The 22,436-nt window shown below is 36.7% G+C and overlaps 1 protein-coding gene and 1 pseudogene across 1 annotated transcript in view; one reads left to right on the forward strand and one right to left on the reverse strand.

Annotated features, from left to right (window-relative positions):
* The window catches only part of CREBBP (CREB binding protein), a 120,903-nt gene that overhangs the window by 16,353 nt on the left and 82,114 nt on the right, over positions 1–22,436 (forward strand). Inside the window, exon 2 of the mRNA XM_011376497.2 lies at positions 7,015–7,724. Within this exon, the coding sequence (XP_011374799.1) occupies positions 7,015–7,724 (710 nt within the window). The remainder of the gene's footprint in view (positions 1–7,014; positions 7,725–22,436) is intronic.
* LOC111730069 lies at positions 9,379–9,497 on the reverse strand (annotated as a pseudogene).

Consider the following 22,436-nt stretch of genomic DNA (forward strand, 5'->3'; position numbering starts at 1 on the left):
CCTCAGATTATGCTTCCTGTATTGTCAGTGTCTAACTGGCGCTGTATTAATAAATGCACCAAGGAGATCCAAATTCGTCTCCAGCATCTAAGAGTAATAACTTTGTGAAGAGTGTCTCCCATTTTGTGGATTGCTTATCTATAGATGTACGCTTTTGCAGGATGCATTGCCCTTGTTATATCAGTTTTTTACATCCAGTTTTGACTTAGGGATTGATTCTTTTTGTAAATTTTTCCAGGGTAGATGAATAAAAGTGCTTGGCTTTTGAAAAACTTAAGCATTTGAGTAGTCAGATTAGAGTACAAGCAATGCCAAGGAAAATCTAAAGAAAGCAGAACCTTTCCTCATCCCCCCGCCCCCCACTTCTAGGTAATAAGCGCAGCAGAGAGAAATAAGAGGTTCATTGGGGTAGAGAAGATATCCATGGGAGGGGCATTTCATACTTGGAAGTAGACAAACATGAACACAAAACCATCTAAACTCTTTAACATGGTTTGTTTCTCATACTACCATTTATCATTCTACCTTATGCCTTTTAATCTTTGTATCAACCATAGGATAGAGGGTCACTGGTGCTGAAGTGTAGCTGCAGAGTGAAATAGACCTGACTGGTCCCCTGGAAGATAAAGAGTTGTAAAAAGAAAGATGAATAGAACAATGTTAACATTTCAAGATAATTCATTGTTGAAATTTGTTCTCTTTGTTTCTGTTTTAAGTGGTATTAAATGTTAATAATACTACTTTATTTATGTCTTTGGCTAGACTAGTAACTTGTTAAACCGATAGTGTGTATCCTCTGTAAATCTGGCACTCTTCTATGTAACTGGTTTATTCAGCATGCTGGTGTTTGTTGAGAGCCTAATATATACCAAGCATTTTATGCTAGTCACTGGATAGACAGGATCCCTACTTTCATGGTGAACAGGGTCATGAGTTAATTGCAGGAAGTTGATAGTGTAATTCTAAGACCAGTAGAAGGTGTGATTAAACTGGTTTGTACACACTTTGACAGAAATATCAGTTCTGCCAATACAGAGAATTTGGGGCTCCAAATAAAATTAAAAGAAAAAATATAAGGTATTATGGACAGAAGAGACTTTAGAAAACCTGAGAAAAGATGTCTTTTGTGGATGATTTGTTTAGCTGACACATTTGAAACTTTTTTCAAACAAAACTGTTTTCAAACTGATTGATTCAGCCACTTACCTGGTATTCGGTTCTGTAAAATGAAAAGCGTTTTTTCATAGTACCTGGGTGTAGTTCATTCTTTGTTCAAGGCGAAATACTGATTTCTGATCGTGATGAATAAGAATGGATTTAGACCAGGTGTGGAATACCATTTGTCTTTCAGTGGTCACCTGGAATGAAGTTTCTGGATACAACCTATAAGTGATACACTCTTTGTGATTATATTTAATGAAAACCTTCTGTTCCTCAAGCTGGCGGAGTTTTGTTGTGACTTTCTCCTTTCTCTGCCACTGCTGTGGACACCCCAGCCTTGTATGAGCGCTGTAGAGACGAGGAAGCTTATAGCTTCTTTTCTCTCAGACCAGCTTAATGAAAGGGGCCAACTTCATCTTGGCAGCAGGGAATCCCCGAAACAGAAAATTTCTGTCCCTAGCTGCAGAAGTGTGACAGGCTATGTTTGCTGTTTGCTGTGTGACAGTTTCCTGCTAAGGGTAAACCCCTAGAAAGCAGGGTGTCCATGAATCCCATTCAGCCTCAGCTTTGCTCTTTCCTGGGCTTCCTGGTGATTTGGCAGATAGAGGGAATTTGCCTGGGATTGGAAGTGGTAGTGCTCAATCTTGAATCTTAGGAATTTCCCATGATTCAGATTGCTATTGCACAACCTGTGTGTTGGGACACTTTGGTGTGTAGAAAGCATAACTGTGTTATGTTGCAACATCCTGGCTTTACTTCTTCATTCTCTTTTATCAATGTTTTGAACTAGAGAATAGAGAAAAGTGGTGACAGTAATGGTAAGAAGTGATGGTGTGGATGTGCCCTCCACAAATCTTACACAGCCTGTCTTGTTTTTCTAAAAAGCTACACCTTGTATATTTAGTTGTGTATACATGTTCATATGTGCTTAGACTAGTAGTTAAGCACCAGATAAATAGAATTAGTTAACCTTCCCTGCACCTGAACAGTTGTGAGATGTGTTTGAATTGAAACAGGATGAGACAAAGGAGTCAAGGTGGACAAAAATATGGCAGACCAATAAAAAAACAAAAACATGAACCCAAATTGTAATGCCCTACAACTGTAAAAGTTGTATGTGCATTTGGACTAGAACTAGAATAAACCACAAAAGAAAACTGGTAAATTTGAGAGTGGCAGGATGGTGGGTGAATTTTTAAAGATAAGAAGTTTTAAGGTTTTTGTGCAAGGTAGAATAAGCTAACCAGTATCTGTGGCATAAATTATTCCATCTAGCCTTCATTGTGTAACCCTGGAATGCCCTGCTTTACAGATGAGGGAATTAAGACTCAGAGATTAAGCAATTTGCCTAGGGACATCAGGGTAATTGATTCAGCCAGGATTTGAACTCACGTGTCCCAATTATAAGTGTTCTTTTTCCAGTTCCTATACTGGACTAAGGACCCTGACACTGCCGTGTTTAACTGTTCTTTTGGGTTCACCTGCTGTTGTCCTGGCCTGGCCACCCTCACCTAGGAAAAGTATTCAGGACGCTTGGAAGAGCCAGTCAGGAGAACTTCCGGCACCAGCTCTTTATCCCCCTCCTGGCAAATAGGAAGGAAATCCCAGCTCTGTCATAAATGGCTCCCACATTCTTCTAGTTTAGATGAAGTTTCATTTTCATGTTTGTAGATTAAAAAGCATTGCATTAGAAAAAACACTTTTTTTTTTTTTAAAAAAAGAGCACTGAGTAAAAATGTGTGTGCGTGTGGACAAAACCTGGAAGGCCACAAATGTTTTGTTTGAGGCTTGTTTTGTTTTTACTTATTTCATGTGCTCTTTGTATCTGGAGACTTTCATGAATCTCCAGATTGAGGACAACATAGTAACATAAACGCTGTGAAATGGAACCCGCAAAACCATGTTGGGATGCAGAAGCTGGGTAGTCAGCAGCAGCAAGGCCTGGTCAGTGGTTCTCTCTCAGCTGTCTGCTGTATCTAGGAGTCAGCTCTCGTCTTTTCATATTTATGTGTCCCGTAACTATGAGGAAGCAACTCCAAATTGAGGGACATTCTACAAAACAACTGGCCTGTACTTTTCAAAAATGTCAGAGTTATGAAAAACAAAGTCTGAAGAGCTTTTTCTAGTTGAAAGGAGAAGACAAAGGTATAATAACTAAGTGTGCTGGGATCCAGAATTGGATCTTAGATCAGGAAAATAAATGTGATAAAGGGCATTATTGGGACAACTGGCCAAATCCGAGTAAGGGCAATCAATACATTAAGTATTGTATCAATGTTAAATTTCCTGAATTTGATAAATGTACTGTGATTGTATAAAAAGAGTGTCCTTAAGAGACGCATAGTGAAGTGCTTGAGAGGAAGGGATCACACTGTCTGTAGTTTACTCTCACAGATTACACAAAAACGTGCACGTGTGTGTGTAAAATATCTAATTCGTATAGTCAGATAAGAAATACCTATGTGTTAGAGGTGGTTTACCAGGCATATTATGTACAGAGAACTTTGGAGGCTGAAAAGAGGGACTAGTCCTGCAGCGGTAGCCTAAAGAATGTCTTCATAGTTGCTGTGTCTAATCCCTTGTGAGGGCTGGGAGCGGGCAGGGTTTCCATTGAGAGAGCACATCTAGAAGAAAGATTGCTGATGCATGTGATAGCTTACGATGTTATGGCTAGAAGGTAGGGTACATCGGGAGGTGCCAGGGGAAAGAAGGGCTGCTAAGTGGACAGGGGCCACATCCCGATGGCCTCAGATGCCATGAGAAGAAGTTCAAACTGCATTCATAGACATGATGGAGATACCAAGATGCCTTCAGCTACAAGCTACAGTAAACTCAATCCTGAGTGGCTTAAATGATAGGAAATGAATTTTCTCATGTAACAAAAAGTCTGAAGATAGGAAGGTTTCAGGGTTAAATAATTCATCTCAGAGATGTTCGCATTGTTTGCTGCAGCCATTGTTAGTTTGTGAGCAGTGTCTTCTCTTTCAGTTGGTTGTATAGGGTTGCCGGAGTTCTGTGATGAAATCTAGTGAAGAATAGGGAGATCTCTTTATGAGCATCCCTTAACTATTAGGAAGGATAAACTTTTCCAGAATTGTCTTGGCCAACTTGCCTTTAGTTCCCTTAGCTTGGATTGTGTCAACTGCAAAGAAGATGATTGTGCTGTTGGCTTTTCCAATCATTCTCTTTCCTGTAGCCAGGAATGTGTTGTCCTTCCTGAGAGGAACCTGTGATACAGCCAGCCAAGGGAGGTTGTTGGGTAAGCAGCCATTAGAGTCCGTTGCCATGGAGAAAAAAACCTTCAGTTTTCTAAAAATGGGTGGTGGGAGGAGGAGTGGCTATGTTTAATTTAAAAAAAAAAGAGAGCTACATGTACTCATTTCTCCCACCACTTTACCAGGACAATTCTTTATTTTTGGCATATTACTTTCCAGCCACTGCCCATATATATATACTTTAGTTCTAATCTTACTCTAGATGCCATTTTACATTACAGTTTCCGTTGGCATGTTTTTACACAACATGTAAACATTTCCTACATTCCTACAGGCTTCATAATCTTATAGGTGTGTAATGTTTTGTACTATTTTACAGCAATTTATTATACTTTGTTATGGGAGAATAATAATAATGGCTAATACTTACTACCCACTGTTTAAGTGCTTAACATCATAACAGTCCTGTGTGGTGGCTATTTTCACCCCCAGTTTCCAGATAAGAAAACTGAGGCATAGAAAGTCTAAGTAACTTACCCAACATCACTCAGCTAATTAGTGAGGAGCTAGCAGCAGAGCTGGGGTTCAAATGCTGGCAGTCTGGGTCTAGAGCCTGTAACTGTCAGGCTAAACCGCGGCAGTGAATATAGAGGTGCATATATCTTTTTGAATTAGTGTTTTGGATTTCTTTGGATAAATACTCAGAAGTGGAATTGCTAGGTCATAAGGTAGTTCTATTTTTAATTTTTTAAGGAACCTCCATACTGTTTTCCATAGTGGTTGTGCCAGTTTGTCCCCTTTATTTTATTTAATTTTTTTATTTTTCAATTACATTTGATAGTATTATTTTATATTAGTTTCAGTTGTTCAGCATAGTGGTTGCACATATAATTTATGAAGTGATCCCTCTGATTAGTTTAGTGTCCACCTGGCACTATACATAGTTATTACAATAGTATCAAGTATTCCCCATGCTGCACTTTACATCCCTGTGACTGTTTTATAACTATCAATTTGTACTTCTTAATCCCTTGATCTTTTCCACAGAGCCCACCAACACCCCTCCCATCTGGCAACCATCAAAATACTCTCTATTATCTATGAGCCTCTTTCTGTTTGCTTATTTTGTTCTTTAGATTCCACATACAAGTGAGAGATCATATGGTATTCATCTTTCCCTGTCTTGACTTATTTCACTTAATATAATACCTTCTAGGTCCATCCATGTTGTTGCAAATAGTAAGATTTCATTCTTTTTTGCGGGGGGAGTAATATTCCATTGTATACATGTGCTGCATCTTTATCCATTTGTCTATCAAAGAGCAGTTAGGTTGCTTTCATATCTTGGCTATTGTAAATAACGCGGCAGTGAATATAGAGGTGCATATATCTTTTTGAATTAGTGTTTTAGATTTCTTTGGATAAATACTCAGAAGTGGAATTGCTAGGTCATAAGGTAGTTCTATTTTTAATTTTTCGAGGAACCTCCATACTGTTTTCCATAGTGGTTGTGCCAGTTTGCAATCCTACCAACAGTGCACAAGGGTTCCCTTTTCTCCGCATCCTTGCCATCACCTGTTTGTTGATTTATTGATGATAGCCATTCTGACAGGTATTAGGTGATATCTCATCATGGTTTTAATTCGCATTTCTCTGATGATTAGTGATGTTGAGCATCTTTTCATATGTTTATTGTTTGCTGGTTTTTTGATGTTATAGATAATTCTACATGAACGTATTTCTTCATACCTTGTTCTTTGTACATACGTGCATAGCCAGGTTGTTGTGGGTTGAAGAATGCATGGTCGCTGCTGGACTAGAAGTGACATATATAGACTTCATGTTAGAGAAATGTCACTTTGAGAAGGGCCAGAAAAAAGGAGTTGTTTTAATTTTCGTGTTTGATTTTACCAGGAAGGATGATCTATTTAGTTTACTATTTAATTTTCCTTTATGATACTTACCTGCTTTGTTCTTTGTGCATTTATACTTGGGAGTCAAGGTGTTTCTCATATTTTTGTATGATTGACATTAACCCCCTTCATATGATACAAATATTATTTAAGCTCCTATTTTTGTTAAGCTATTTTAAATTCGTATGCGTCTTTATTATTATTTTCTGAAGCTTCAACATTTTAAGAAATCTCATTTTCTGTTAGGGCTAGTTTATATGTGTGTGTGTGTATACATATATAATTTACCTTTTAAATATGTAATCACTTAAGGTTAGGCTTTAATTTCTCCGGATTGCTGTTTATCTAGCCTGATGCCCAATTGCTTTTTACATAATACATTCTTAAAAGCATTTTAACATTATAATTCAGTGTTTTTTAAATTTCCCATTGTTTTTCCTTAATTTGTATATCTGTGTTTGTCCTCATATCACGATTTAATTGTTGTTTTAAAATATATCAAAATCTAAAAGATCTGGCCCTTCTCTTTAACTTTTCCTTCTTCAGAATTTGAAAAATATTCTTGTGTTTTATTTTCCTAAATGAACTTTCAAATCATTTTTACATTAGTCTTAGGATATACTAGTGTTCTGTGTTACATTCCGCTTTAAGTTTGAAATCATAGGAGTATTGGAGAGCTTTTATGATTGCTTAGTTTCTCATTTCCATTTCTGTTTAATTTTTAGATTTTGGATCATTGTTTGACTTGGAAAATGATCTTCCTGATGAGCTGATCCCCAATGGAGAATTAGGCCTTTTAAACAGTGGGAACCTTGTTCCAGATGCTGCTTCCAAACATAAACAACTGTCGGAGCTTCTGCGTGGAGGCAGTGGCTCTAGTATCAACCCAGGAATAGGAAATGTGAGTGCCAGCAGCCCGGTGCAGCAGGGCCTTGGTGGCCAGGCTCAAGGGCAGCCGAACAATGCGAATATGGCCAGCCTGGGTGCCATGGGCAAGAGCCCTCTGAACCAAGGAGATTCTTCAGCCCCCAGCCTGCCCAAGCAGGCAGCCAGCACCTCTGGGCCCACTCCCCCTGCTTCCCAACCACTGAATCCGCAAGCACAAAAGCAAGTGGGGCTGGTGACCAGCAGCCCTGCCACATCGCAGAGTGGACCTGGGATCTGCATGAATGCTAACTTTAATCAGACCCACCCAGGCCTCCTTAACAGTAACTCGGGCCATAGTTTAATGAACCAGGCCCAGCAGGGGCAGGCGCAAGTCATGAATGGATCTCTGGGGGCTGCTGGCAGAGGAAGAGGAGCTGGAATGCCGTACCCTGCTCCAGCCATGCAGGGGACCACGAGCAGCGTGCTGGCTGAGACGTTAACACAGGTTTCGCCGCAAATTCCCAGTCACGCAGGACTGAACACGGCACAGACGGGAGGCATGACCAAGGTAAGTGAGTGTCAGCTTTTTGAATACTTCTACTAACTGGGGACTTCTCCCTCCAAGTAGCTTGGTGCAATGGGACAATGTAATAAAATGGGACGACGTAGTACCTTCCTTTCCTCCTTCAAGGTTTCCTCTTGCCCTTCCCACTTGCAAGAAACAGATTTGGTATCTGGAGCCCTTCTTCCAGGTTAAAGATCTCTGCCCCATGTCTTTAAAATGGGAATTCTAAAAGAAACCAAAAGTAGAATAGTGTACATGTCAGGCAGTTGAAAACTTAGGTGCGTTTGGATTGATTGCTAGCTTTCAGCTTCTGAGGAAAATGTGTGGAAATGGGGCCACATGGTTGAAAGAGGCAACTTCTGCTGGGAATCAGCTTGTTGTATCAGTGAATTTGGTAAAGTCTGCTTTACCTAGCTGGTTGAGTTCTTACTATGTTATACCCTTTGTTTTTTACAACCACCCAGTAAAGTGTTTGTTGTCATAGTCTCCAGTTTACTAACAAAGAAGTGTTTCAGGCTGGTCAGATACCTGCCACTGTTAACAGGAAAGAGATGCCAAAGCCAGGGGGCAGCATGGGCCATTGGTTCCCAGAGGAAAACTTGCAGCAGCGGTTCACAAAATGGGGTCCCCGGACCCATAGCATCAGTATCACACAGGAGGTAGATACAAGTATAGGGCTACTGACTCAGAAACTGGGAATAAGCCCAGCATTCCGGGTTTTAGGAAGTCTTGAAGTGGTTTTGAGGCCTGGGCAAGATTGAGAGCTCTCCTCTAGGGAAAGGCCTGGGCTGGGGTTTGCAGCCACCAGCTTTGCAACTGGTGCGGAGAATTGGAACTGAACTTTGAGAACTGGGAAGGCAAATGCCCAGATAGGTACGAGACAGCTGGAAAAGATAAGAGCTGACAAGAGAAGAAGAGTACTCGCTGGTTCCCATTGAAGGAACAAATACCAGCAGAAGCTCTGAGACAAAGGCTTCTCTAAACTATAGCCAACAGCCAGTGTACCTACTTCACGCAATATTTGGTACAGCAAATTCTAGAACAGACAAACGGTTTGGGCTATTTTGATTTGATTAGTCCCAAATAAGGAAAAAGGAGAAATAAGAGTAGAACACAATTTCCCCACAGGGTTGATTACAAGCATTACGTGACAGATAGGAAGTTCTGTGACTGACATAGGTAAGGAACTTTTTTTTAACTTCAGAAATAAAAGAATTAATTCCCAACATCAAAATTGCATTTATCTCTTTTGAAACATTAGCAAAGAGGAATGCGAACTTAAATTTTAGTTGTCCCTGGCATTTGAAGAGGGGTCTTTGTGTACACATGCCTTTTAGAGTTTAGTTGAGAAGGAATTTGTGATAGACTTAGGATATCTGGATAGATTGATGTTTGTTCCTAATTTACTCATTCCACTCCATGATACCCACTTATTAAAAAAAAAACTTTTCATTTTGGAGAATTTGAATTATATACAAAGGTAGACGTAGCATGTTGCAAGAATTCTTAATCTTTTGGTCTTGGGACTCGTAGATAATATTAAAAGATTATTGGGGACCCTAAGGAGATTTTTTTTTTAGGCGAGGCAACCTTTGGTTGACCTCACAGATTGCGAGGATCTTGTCAACTTACAATCTCTTACTTTTTTTATTTTTTACAGCTATAGCACCTGGTCTTCCTAGGTGGTCTCCCATCCAAGTACTAACCAGGCCCGACTCTGCTTAGCTTCCGAGATCAGACGAGATCGACCTTGTTCAGAGTAGCATGGCTGTAGATGATTTTTTTTTTTAATATGTATTATATCTACCAATATTTGCCACACTAGATACTAAAACAGACTTTTAAAATACAAGTACACATTCCATTAGCCATTAAGCAGAGTGACATCACATGTCACAGAGCCTCTGGAATGAATCTCTATTCTTATGCGAGAATGAGGGCGAAAAAGGCAAAGAATGTCTTAGTATTTTATAAAAGTAGTTTCATGCCCTTGACCATACTTGGAGAGCCATTGATAATATGTAACCCTAAAAGTTAGATTTGGCATACTTAAAAATAGTGCCATTCTCACATGTAAATTCTCACATGTAAATACTTGAACAATTTCTTCACATCATGAGATGCCCACTAAAGATTCAGATTTCCATTAGTCTCTTATGTCATAATTTGTTTTTTCAGAATATTTTTCCTACAGTCTGGGCTTTGCTGATTGGTTCCTTACCTTCATCTGTCACTTCATGTTCCATTGTCCACCCAAGTTTTTCATTGTCCTGGGGTTCTTTCCTTTGTACAAGTTGACCTTTTTTCATACAACATTTTGTAAGTGTTTACTACGTGGAAGGTATATTAGTTTTGTGAGGGCAGTCATCTCTATTGCTTATAGGTATCTCAGAGGCTGATGGTGAAGGAGGGGTGGGGACTGGCAATTTTGAAAGATTGTCACAGTACAAAAGACCTAATAGTGGTGGGCAAATAGTAAAAGCAAGAGACAAGTTCATTTTAAGCCATTCTTCTCAGCCGAATTGGATTTTAAAATGCGCACAGGGAAAAGAAACTTTTAAAATATAGTTTTGTTTTAAAAATTATTACACAGGAAATGCATATTTTCTGTAAAATAATTCAAATAATAAAAAGAGCAGCCCCTAACACCTTATAGATAAGTACTTCTATGCAGATATATTTATCAACACCTATCTTTTTTAAATACGTAGTTTAGTGGAACTAAACTACGGAATCACTTTGCTGTTTTACCTGACAGCATACACATAACATATATAGATATAACAGCATGTTAGTGTGCACAGATTTTTCTTTTTTTCCCACTGATAGCAAAGTATTCCATTATTTGATGCACCAAAGTTTATCTACTCTTCTGATGATGAACATTTGTATTGTTTCCAATTTTTCATTGCTACAAACAGTGCTGCAACAATGCTGATTATCCACATAGATGATGAGATAGATTCTGAAAAGTGAGGTTACTGGGTCAAAGACTCTGTTAAAAGTTTTGTTTTTAGAAAGTAATTATACACTCGATTTAACTGCCCCCGCCCCCCGCCCCTCATACATAGCACTAAGGGTAAGAACTGAAAAGTTAACCTTCCTTAATTCTTGACCTCTTGACCTTTGGTTCTCCCAAATTCTCTCACCAAAGGCAACTGTTATTTCTTATCTATCTTGCCAGAGATGGTCTGTGCATATAGAGGTATAGTGAGGTGTGTGTATAGCTATCTCTCTTAAACAAAGAGTAGTATAGTATAACCAATCTGTCCCTCCCTCCCTCCCTGTCTGTATATAACTCTCCCTCTCCCTCTCTTCTTCTTTTTCTTCTTCTTCCCCTCCTCCCCCTGTCTGTCTCTCTGTTTGTGTGTGTGTGTGTGTGTACATACAAACATCTCTTGCAATTTAACAATGTAAGTTGGAGGTCATTCCATCTTAGATAGAGCTCTCAGTCCTTCTTACTAGATGTGGTATAGTAGTAGACCCTGATTTTGGTATATCTTAATTTATAGGACTAATGCCCCATTGACTGGACATTTAGGTTGTTGCTAGTGGTTTACTGTGATAACAATTTTGATTTGTATATACATCTTTGTACATCTGAACGACTGTATCTGCTAGGTAAATTCTTGGGAGTAAAATTTCTGAATTAAAGGATATTGACATTTTTAATAAGCACAGATGTTGCCAAACTCCAAAACATTGTGCACATTGTACCCTCACGAGCAATAGATGAGTCCCTGTCCCTCCAGTTCTCACCAATGCTAATATTTTTACTAATTTGCCAGTCTCTTAGGCAGATTGTGTCTTCCTAACTTCATGGGCGTATGTATTTGGCTAACGATCATATTCTTTGTTCACTTTTCTGATGCAGTTTCCTATTTTTTTCTTGTTGGCTAATATTAATATTTATAGTGATTGGTTAAGCCTTTTAATAAATGCAAAATTTCTCTCCTGTTTTTATTTACTAAAGTCTGTTTTGCTAGGAATATGGCCACATAGATTTACAATGGGATACTTTTCGTGATATGTTTTTACCAAATAGATGTTTTCGATTTTTATAGAAGTAAATTTATCCATTTTTTTCTTTTATGGCTTTTGGGTTTTATGTCATGTTTAGAAATGTTTTCTCTATTACAAAATTATGAAATACTCTCGTGTATTGTTTTTTTCCCTTTAGACCTTAGATCTTTAACTCGGGATTTATTTTGGCTTGAGTGAGTTACAGAGATCTAGCTGTATATTTTTTTCTCAAATTATAGTGGTCCCGGTACCGGTTATTTAAATATTAATAATCTAGCTTTCTTCCCCACTAATGTCACATACAGTTTTGGTATATTTTATTTAGTTTTCTATATGTAAGATTTGGATCTAATTCTGGACTCTTTCGTTTCATTGATTTTTGCTTATCTTGTCCTAGAAACTTATTATCCTAGCTGTATAAAAATATGTGGTAGAGCTGGTTGCTTTTCATTCTTTTTCAAGAATTCAGTATTTTCTTTGCCATTCTTATAAGTTACTCTTCCAGATATGTAGTTCTCAACCCTGTCTGCACATCAAAATTACTTGGGGAGCTTTAAAAAAATGCGATGCCTGAACCTCATAATTAAGTAGAAACTCTAGGGTATAGCATGAACATTAATAAAGTTTATATAGTTCCTCATGGTTTTTATGGCAGCCACAGTTGTTTCAGGTAGACTTTAGGATTGTTTTTCAAATCCTTAAAAAGAAACAAACAAAAAATTGCGGGATTTCATTGGGATTGTATTGAACTTTATAAATCATTTAAGGAGGAATTTGACATTGTAACAGTTTTATGGCTTCCTGAGTTGTGTTATGTACATACAAGTTATCTTTTCGTGGAGTCTTAAGTTGCTCAGAAGTGTAATATAGTTTTTTTTATATAGGTAATACACCTTTCTTATTAGGTTTATTCCGGGAAGTATTAATGAGTTTATTGTTGCTATTGAGAAGGAGTTCTATTTTATCACTCAACTTTTAATATAGAAAAGATGTTGATGGGTATATGTCACTTCAGTAATTTGGCCACTTTATGGAATTCTCTTATTAATTCCAATACCTTTTTCAGGTAATTCTCTTGGGTTTTCCTAGTAGACAAGTTATTTTTTACATTATTGATACTTTTGTCTTCTTACTGGTATTCCTACCAATGTTTATGCTCTTGGGCATCCCTGTCTTGGATCTGACTTAAATGGAGATATAGCTAGTGTTTTATTATTAAGTGTGATGTGATCTTTGGTTTGCATTACTTTAGGAGCATAATCCATTCTTCATTTATTAGATGTTAGATTTTATCAGATTTCCGTTTGACATCTTTGATGATTACCCTGTGATTTTTTCTCTTCTGTTTTATGTGACAAATTATTCCACTAGGTTTCCTGATATCAAATGGAACCATCTCCATAATTGTGAAATTAAAAGTTAATGTGTTCCTGAATTTTATTTGCTAGTCTTACATTTAGAAATTTTGCTCTCAGTAATCAATATTGAGATTGATCTGTAGTGCTTTTTTGTGTTTTGTCAGGTTTCAATATCAGTGTTGTGTAACTTAGAGTTTAGAAGTCTTTCACATTTTAGCATTTGAATTATCTTTTCCTTGAGATTTCACCTGTACAACTGCATGGGCTGGAAACTTTTTCCTAGGGAGTGACTTAAGATTTTTGACAACACTCTTGCTATTTTCTATAAATATTGACTCTCTTATACTTTTGGTCTTTAGAGCAAATATATTTTCTTTTAGGAAAATCTAAATTTACTTTCAGAGAAAAACTCAAAATATTTAATTATTTTACTCTCATTAAAAAATATAAAAAATGGGTACTATGTATAATTTCCATGTTGCAGATTAAGAAACGAAGGCACACAGAATGGAGGAAATGGAGGAAAGCTGAATAATTTTCCACAATCACACAGCCAGTAGGTGGCAGAACCAGGATTGGATCTCACACAGTGCTAAGGGTCTCTTAATCACTAACCTGTGCAGCCTATTCTTTTATAATGTCTATCTTAATAGAAATTGTTTTCATCCAGGCTTTAAAAATCATTAACTTAGAGTCGTGCAAAAATTTTCTATTATTTTGGACTTTCTTGATGTTTGTGATTATTTCTCCTTTCTCATTCCTAAATATAAGCCATTTCAACAGCATGAGAATAATGTTAAAAAGGCATGACATGATTTAAAAAAAAAACAAAAAACAAAAACAGAATGATTTCTCCATTTTAACAGTAGCAAAACCTGATATGTTGTCTTTTTTTTTTTTTCTTTTGGTAGCATATTCTAGTTTTCTATTGAAAATAACTCAAATGCTTATCTTTTAGAAGGAAAGCAAAAAAGATAACATTTAAGTGGGATTTAGGAGCCATACAAACACTCAGGTTATTCTCTTGGCTACAGGTGTTGAGAGATGTTGCTTTGCACAGAAAAGGTGACAGAAGGAAGCCAGAAGCTGGTAGAAAGAAGAAAGTGATGTATCTGGACAGGGAGTCTAGAATCTTTCTAATGTTGATAAAAATGTGCTTTTTACGGCCTTAGGAGTTCTTTTAGTCTTTTCTTACAAGTAGCAAATCTGAAAAGGGGCCCAAATAGTTTGTATGGTGAATAAGTCTTCTTCATAGAAGGTTAGATTAGTGCTTATTTTTTGAAAAGGTTTTTGAAATACTGTTCTTTTTTAGGAAGTGGTCAGAAAACAAAGAGCTTGCTTTTGCTGGAACTCTTCCTAAGGGGTAAAGGTTTTGATTTAAATCTAGACCCTCTAGACTCAGTCAACCAACGTTTTGTTCAAATAGGATAAAGGAATGATTCTCAGACTTGAGTGTCCAGCAGAATCCCTGCAGGCTTGTTAACTCAGAATCCTGGACTGCTCCCCAGAGTTCCTGATCCAGCAAGTTTGGAGTTGGGCCTGAGAATCTGCATTTCTTGCCAGCTCCCTGGACCCCAGTTGTGCTGGTCAGGGACCACACTCTGAGAACCTGTATGTTGAAGGAGTGGATTACCTAAAATATAGTCAGTAAAGAATTAGTAAAGCTAAGTTGGCTATTTAAGGAATGAATGACTCATCTACTTTCTCTATTTTGGAATGATAATTGAAGATTTTTAATATTTAATAACAAGAAAAATAATACTGTACTTTTTTTTATGTAATGTCATCTTTTCTGCTCCTTAAAATAATACAAAGAAAATAAGGAAATTTTATATTAAATCCTAATATTTTGGCCTTTAAAGAAAATCATGATGAAAATAAACGGTCAGTCTATAGAATAAAAAGACTGAAAGTTTTCAATTAATACAGTGTGCTGTGAGATACATATAGCTACTGTAGATGTAGATTTTTGGTAGAAATATTAAGCACCATCTTATCGTGACTAAGGTGATCAGAGTGGTCCTTCAGAACAGGGGTCTCCAGCCCCCAGAGAGTGCTGGTCCATGGCCTTTTTAGGAACCAGGCCGCACAGCAGGACATGAGCAGCAGTCAAGCTTCATCTGTATTTGCAGCTGCTCCCCAGCACTAGTATCAGTGCCTCAGCTCCATATCAGATTATCAGCCATTAGATTCTCATTGGAGCACTGGTCCCTAGTGCAAAAAAGGTTAGAGATCCCTGCTTTAGAATATGTGATTCAGGATGTGCCAAACTTCCCATGATAATTATCCATGGATTTATTTCTTTTCAGAAATTTTAACTAATGAGATTATATATGATACATAATGAGATAATACATAACTTGATAGTAGTACTAGGAAGAGCAGGAGCAGCAGCCACTTCCACTGCCCAGACCACCTTCCCCAGATGCCATACAGCTAAGTGCTTAAAAGTGGAGCTTGGATTCTGGAGTAAGATGCCTCAATTCAAATCTGTGTAATAATAATTAGCTGTGGGGAAATTACAGAACCATTCTGGGTCTAAGGGGTTTTTTTGTCTTTTAAATAAGCATAGTAGGAGTACCTGCCTTTGAGAATTGTGTAGATTAAAAGGGATTGATAATATCCGTCTCATAAAATGGTTGTGCTGATTAAATGAGTTGGTGTATGTATAGCCTGGGTTTACTGAAAAACTTTTCGAGAAGATTGGTTAACTAGGTGCTTTCTTCCATGAAGGATTTGAGATAACCACAAAACATTTGAAGTGATAACAAGATGGCTTTTCTAATGTTTTCAGAGAATATTTTCTAATAATAAAAATAGTTTATGCTTATTTTACAAAATTTGCAAGTTGGAGAATAATACCACATTGCCCATAATTCTATCACTCAGTTCATAGTTAATGTTAACTTTTTGATGTTTTCCCTCTGTCTTTTATCTGTAATTGTGTATCTCTGTAAAGGCAAAGTTGGAATCATATTTCTTTTTTCTAGTTAATTTTGTAAGTGATTTTTTCTGTAACTAGTTTATGTAACAAACTGAGTGGATGTTTTGCATAATAGCAACATTGAATACTTTGATAAGTCTCCCTGGTGACTACTTTGAAGAGCAGTACTTGAACCAGTCAACCTTGTTACTTTCCAAATAGAGGTCAACTATTAGTATCTGGAGTTAAAGACATACATGTATTAATTTTTAAAATATTTTAATTTTATTTTTGGATATATAATTTACATAGTATGAAATGCATAGTTTTTTGTTTGTTTGCACAGATCTTAAGTGTTATGGTTTGGTGCATTTGTCAGAACTCATGTCATATAACTAAACAACCCCCCTATCAAGATACAGGGCATTTTATTACCCCAGAAAGTTCCTTTGTATTTCTCCTTTTTCCTGTCCTCTCACTCCCATTCCAATAATCACTACTAATTTCTCTCACCATGGATGAGTATTACCTGTTCTCAAACTTCATATAAATGAGATCATACAGTATGTACTTTTTTGCAAGGCTGCTTGTGCTTACAGTGTGTTTTTGGGATTCATCCATGTTGTTTCCTGAATCAGTAGTTCTTTTTATTGCTAAATAGTATTTTTATTGTGCAACTATACCATGATTTGTTTATCCAGTCTCCTATTCATGGACACTGTGATGGTTTCTACTTTGGAGTTATTAAGAATAAAGCTTCTGTGAACATTTTTATGCAAGTCTTTGTGTGGACATATAAATTTCTGTTGGGTAAATAACTAGGAATGGAATTGACTGGATAAGGAAAGGTCTGTTTTTTGATTCTTTAGGTCCGGGAATCACGAGCTATATAACCCATGAACCTAAGAATGGTTTTTATAGTTTTAAAGGGTTGGTTAAAAAAAAACTAAGAAACAAATAGAAGAATGAGAGATGGAAACCATAGGTTGCCTGCTAAGACTGAAATATTTACTAACTGGCCCTTGACAGAAAGTTTGTCACCCCTACTCTAGTCTGTCCCATTGATCTATCTGTTTCTTTAGCCTTATATGGTAAGTATTAAAATCAGGTTGCTTAGTTTCTCATTTTTATTTGTTTAGTTTCTAGATTTTGAGTCATTGTTCAACTTGTTTGTTGCTGATATGGACAAATTGATTTTTCTGTATTAACATTGTATCCTGTAACCTTGCTAAACTTATTAGTTCTATTGGTTATTTGGTAGATGCCTTAGAGTTTTTTAGGTCATGATGTCTTTGAATTAAAGACAGTTTTACTTCTTCCTTTCTAATCTGTATGCCTTTTATTTTTCTGGCTAAAGTAGTGAGAGCATACATCCCTTGTTTTATTCTTGATCTGTGGAAGAAAGTATTGAATTGTTTATTATTAAGTATGGTGTTAGTTATGAACTTTTAAAGAATTCTTCATCAGGTTGAGGAAAGCCCTAGTTTGCTGAGTCTTTTGATCATAAATGATTGCTACATTTTGTCAAATACTTCTTTTCTCTTCATCCATTGAGATGATCGTAGGGATTTCCTTAATTTTGTTAATGTAGTGAAGTACATCTTTCTGAATGCTGAACCAACCTTACATTTCTGGGTTAACCTCACTTGATCTTAATGTATTCTCCTTTTTATATATTACTGAATCTGATTTATTGAAATACTGTTCACAATATGTTCATCTGTATTCATGAGGGATATGGGTCTATGTATACTGAAATGTCCTTAGTTTTGGTATCAAGAAGACACTAGCTTCATAAAATTACTTGGGAATTGTTTCCTCTTCCCTTCTTTTCCGAAAGTTTGTCTAAGGTTACTATTATTTATGCCTTAAATACTTGACAAAATTCACCAGTGAAACCATCTGGGTCTGAAATTTCCCTTGTGGGAAGGTTTTAATTGTGATTCAATTAGTTTAATAGGTACAGGCTATTCAAATTTTTCATTTCTTGTGTTAATTTTGGTAATTTGTGTTCTTCAAGGAATTAATCTATTTCTTCCAAGTTTTTGAATTTATTTGGCATAAAGACATATAGTCCCCTAATTTCCTTTTAATGCCTGTAGAATCTGTAATAATGTCTGGTGCCACCTCTTTCAATCTAGTATTTATGATTCGTGTTCATCTCTTTTGTTTTTCCCTGATCAGCCTAGGTAGGGCTTTGTCAACTTTATTGATATTTTCAAGCAACCAACTTTTGGTTTGTCAATTTTCTTTGTTTTCTGTATCATCTATTCTGTCTTTGTTATTTTCTTATATTTACTTGGATTTTCTTTGCTCTTTCTAGCTTATTGGGATTGGTGCTTAAACCATTGATTTTGTATTTTCCCAGTATTTATTTGAGCAATAAATTTCACTTTAAATGTAGCTGTGTACTTCATACCATAAATTTTGATATGTTTTGTTTTTCTTATTTAGTTCAAAATATTTTTATATATTTACTTCATTTCTTCTTTGACTTGTGTTTGAAGTGTGTTGCTTAATTTTCATATATTTGGGAATCTGCATATATTATTTCTAAATCCATCGTGGTCAGAGAACATTGTATGATTTTTGTCATTTGAAATTTATTGAGACTTGTTTTATGGCCTGGCACGTGGTCTGTCTTGATAAATGTTCTACATATGCTCAAAAAGAGTGTGCATCCTACAGTTGTAGGGGTTAGTGTTTTGTAAATGTCAGAGTAAGTTGGTTGATTGTGCTCAAATCAGTTATAGCCTTTTTTTTGTCTCTTCTATTAGTTACTGAAGAGTATTATAATATCCAACTACATTTATAAATTTTTCAATTTTTTTAAAGTCAGAATGAAATTAACTAATTTCATGTGTTTTGAAGCCCTTTCATTAGGTGAATATACATTTTGGATTATTATGTCTTCCTGATTAATTGAGCATTTTAGCATTCTAAATCTTCCTTTTATTTCTATTCATATTCTTTCTTTGTCAAAATCTACTTTGTCTCATTAACCTAGCCACTCCTACTTTCTTATGATTAACATTTGCAAAGTTTGTCTTTTTTACCCTCTTGTCTGTGTCTTTATATTTAAAGTGTATTTCTTGTAAAGAGCATTAGTTAAAACTTGTTTTTAATTTATTCTGACAATCTTAATCTTTTATTTACATTGAATGTTGATACAGTTTGATTTAGGTCTCCCATCTTGCTGTTTGTTTTCTATGTGTCACTTCTATATTTTGTTTATTTCTTGCCTTTCTTTTGAACACTAATTCCAGCATCTCTGTCATCTCTATGTTTGTTTCATTTGAGGTCGTTTAAGAACATAATTCCTGGTTATGGGTTACATTTTTATGCTTCTTGCATGTTCAGTAATATTGACTGGTGAACATTGTGGATATGTTGTTGAATATTGATTCTGTTGTCTTCCTTTACAGAGTTTGGGTTTTGTTCTGGCAGACATTTGACTGAAATCAATTTGATCCTTTTAAGGCTTGTTTTAAACGTTCTTAAGGCAGATGCTTAGATGTGGTCGTTTTGTGAGTCTTAGTTCAATTCCTGGGATATTCAGCAAGATCTTGAACCTCTGGCTGGTCAGAACTCCTATGTCTCCAGCACTGTGCCCTCTGTGGAACCTGTTCCACTCTCTTTAAGCCTCTTAAACTCTTCCCTGGGCCTGCTCTCTCTTGCATTTTGTTATTCGTTGCCTGTGGTTTCTTGGTCTGGAAGCTTGCTGAATCCCAGCAAACAAATGAATTTCTGGGGGTGGGGCTTCTGAAGCTGTGAGCCTGACCCTCAGGCCAGCCACCATGATGGCAAGTGTGGCAGCTTCAGAGATGGGCTGAAGGGACAGGCTTCTCCTTGTGTGGCAGGAGACAGTAGCAGATTATGAGGAAGTTTGGAAACATTGTACATAAGCATTAAAGTCACCTTGTAACTTACTCAGTAGGTGAAAAGTTTGACAGTCAGAAATGAAATATTTTATGTAGAGTCTGTCTGAAGCCTCTGCTCTTTGTATTTCTCTTGGGTGCTTTTCTATCAGTACAAACATTTTAGGAACTATTCTCAAACACAGCCAATTAACCTCTCAGACTTTAGTATATATTAGGGCAGTGCTTCCCAAACTTGAGTAACTCACCTGGGGATCTTGTTTAGATGGCAGTGGGTGGGAGTGGTGTGCTTTGTGGGCTTTTCTAACCAGCTCTGGGAGGGGCTGGTGCTGTGGCTGTTTTTTACAGGCTCTGGGGGATCTCTCCATCTTGATGGTGTGAGCTTACATTAGGGTATATAATGGTGCCTGATGGTGATTGGATATGTCACACTTTAGAAGTTACCTCTGTTATTCTTTTGTTGTTCAGTGTAGAAAGTTGAGAAGTGCCATACCTAACATTCTTTATGTAAATGGGTCCAAAACATGACATCAAGGATCAACTTATGCAAAATGTTTCTTCAGTATTTTGGAAAGAGTTACATTTACTGTAGACAGTAATTTGCTGTCCATCTGTCACCAAGTTAAAACACTTAGGGTTTTTATGTTGATTCTCATGAAATACTTTTAGCATTTTTCAGAATTATATAATGACTATAACATAAAATTTCAGTATGATCCTGTTACGAACAATGATACCAATTACTGTATTTCCTCTTCCTGAGTTATAGTAGAAGAAGAACAGGGAAGGAGTGACATTTCTTGGGTGCCCATTGTACTGGGCACTGCTAGGTGCTTTGCAACTTAATTTCGCTTTATCTCATGTTTATGATCCTGTGAGGTAGGTGCCATATCTGTTTTATACATGGAATAAAATATTCTGAGCCACTTTCCTTACTCCCAATAAATTATTCAGATGACACCTGTTATACAGCAAGGGAAATATAGTCAGTAATATTGTAGTAACTATGTATAGTGCCAAGTGGGTACTAGACTAATGGGGGGAGAATCACTTCATAAATTATATAAATATCAAATCACAATGCTGTACACCTGAAACTAATATAAAATAGTATCGAATATCAACTGTAATTGAAAATAAAGAAAAAAAAGTTAAAACAAATAGAATCACGCAGTCATTAAAAAAAAGATGACACCTATTAGAAAGTGGCAGGCTCTGACTTAACCCATTCATGCTGACTCCAAAGTCTGTATTTTTTTCTGCTACACTATTTTGCCTGTAATATAGCAGGATTCAGAATATGGTGGAGAAGTGCATAATACCTAATTTTCTGTGTATGGATCTGGTTTAACCCCATCTACAAAATTTGTAGAAAAGATAACTTGAAGAGTGAGTCAAACTTCCTAGGAGTATTTTCATTGTTCGAAAGGATCTACTGCTTACACCTTTCTAGAAACACACCCATGTATACTGTGAACTGTGACTGTGGTCTGATTGAGCTGTTGCTCTCAATCTGAAGTAGTAATTCAACCAAGCAGGTTTGCAAGACTCATAAAGGAGTCGACCTTTCTGGCTAGTGAAAATATGTGTTTACCTCGTATGCAGGAGGCCAGCATAATTATAATATCTTTAAATGTGATTTTTTCCAAAATTATCTTTATGCTTAAATATTTTTTCTACAATACTACCACTATAGCAAAGAAGGGTTTGATTTGTGACTTTCTGGGTTTATTTTCAAAACAAAAAAGAACAAAGAACACTATCACCACCTATGTTTCCATTAGTTAGAATAAACACATATTGATATTTGTCAGATTTTCTTCATGGTTTTTCCCATTTTTAAAGTAGACTTTTTTTAGAACAGTCTTACATTTACAGAAAAAATAGAAGATAGTACAAGAGGGCTCCTATATCTCTCCACACCCTAATACCCCCCCATCTACACGCAGTAGTTTCCCATATTATTAACATCTTAAATATGGTACATTTGTCAACTAATAACGATACATTATTATTAACTGAAATCCATACAGATTTCCTTAATTTTCTCCTAATGTCCTCTCTCTTGTAGAATCCCTTTGAGGACACATTACATTTAATTGTTATGTCTCCTTAGGCGCCTCTTGGCTGTGACATTTTCTTAAACTTTCCTTATTTTTGATGACCTTGACAGTTCTGAGGAGTACTGGTCAGGCATCTTTAGGATGACCCTCTATTGGGATCTGTCTGATGTTTTTCTCATGATAAGACCAGGGGTTATGAAGTTTTGGAGTTAGGGAAGGAAGATAAATCATGGAGATAAAGTGTCATTTTTATCACATCATATCAAGGATGTGTGCTATCAGCATGACATCACTGTGGTTGATGCTGCCCTTGATCACCTGGCTGAGGTAGCGTCTGTCAGGTGTCTCTACCTCAACATTCCTCCTTCCTGCTTCCACCCTGTATTCTTTGGAAGGAAGTCACTGTGCATAGTCTACACCTACGAGGTGGGGGTTGTGCTCTACCTCCTGCAGTGGAGTGGCTGCATAAT

The sequence above is a fragment of the Pteropus vampyrus genome, unplaced genomic scaffold, assembly GCF_000151845.1.
Source record: "Pteropus vampyrus isolate Shadow unplaced genomic scaffold, Pvam_2.0 Scaffold300, whole genome shotgun sequence".
NCBI classification, from domain to species: domain Eukaryota; kingdom Metazoa; phylum Chordata; class Mammalia; order Chiroptera; family Pteropodidae; genus Pteropus; species Pteropus vampyrus.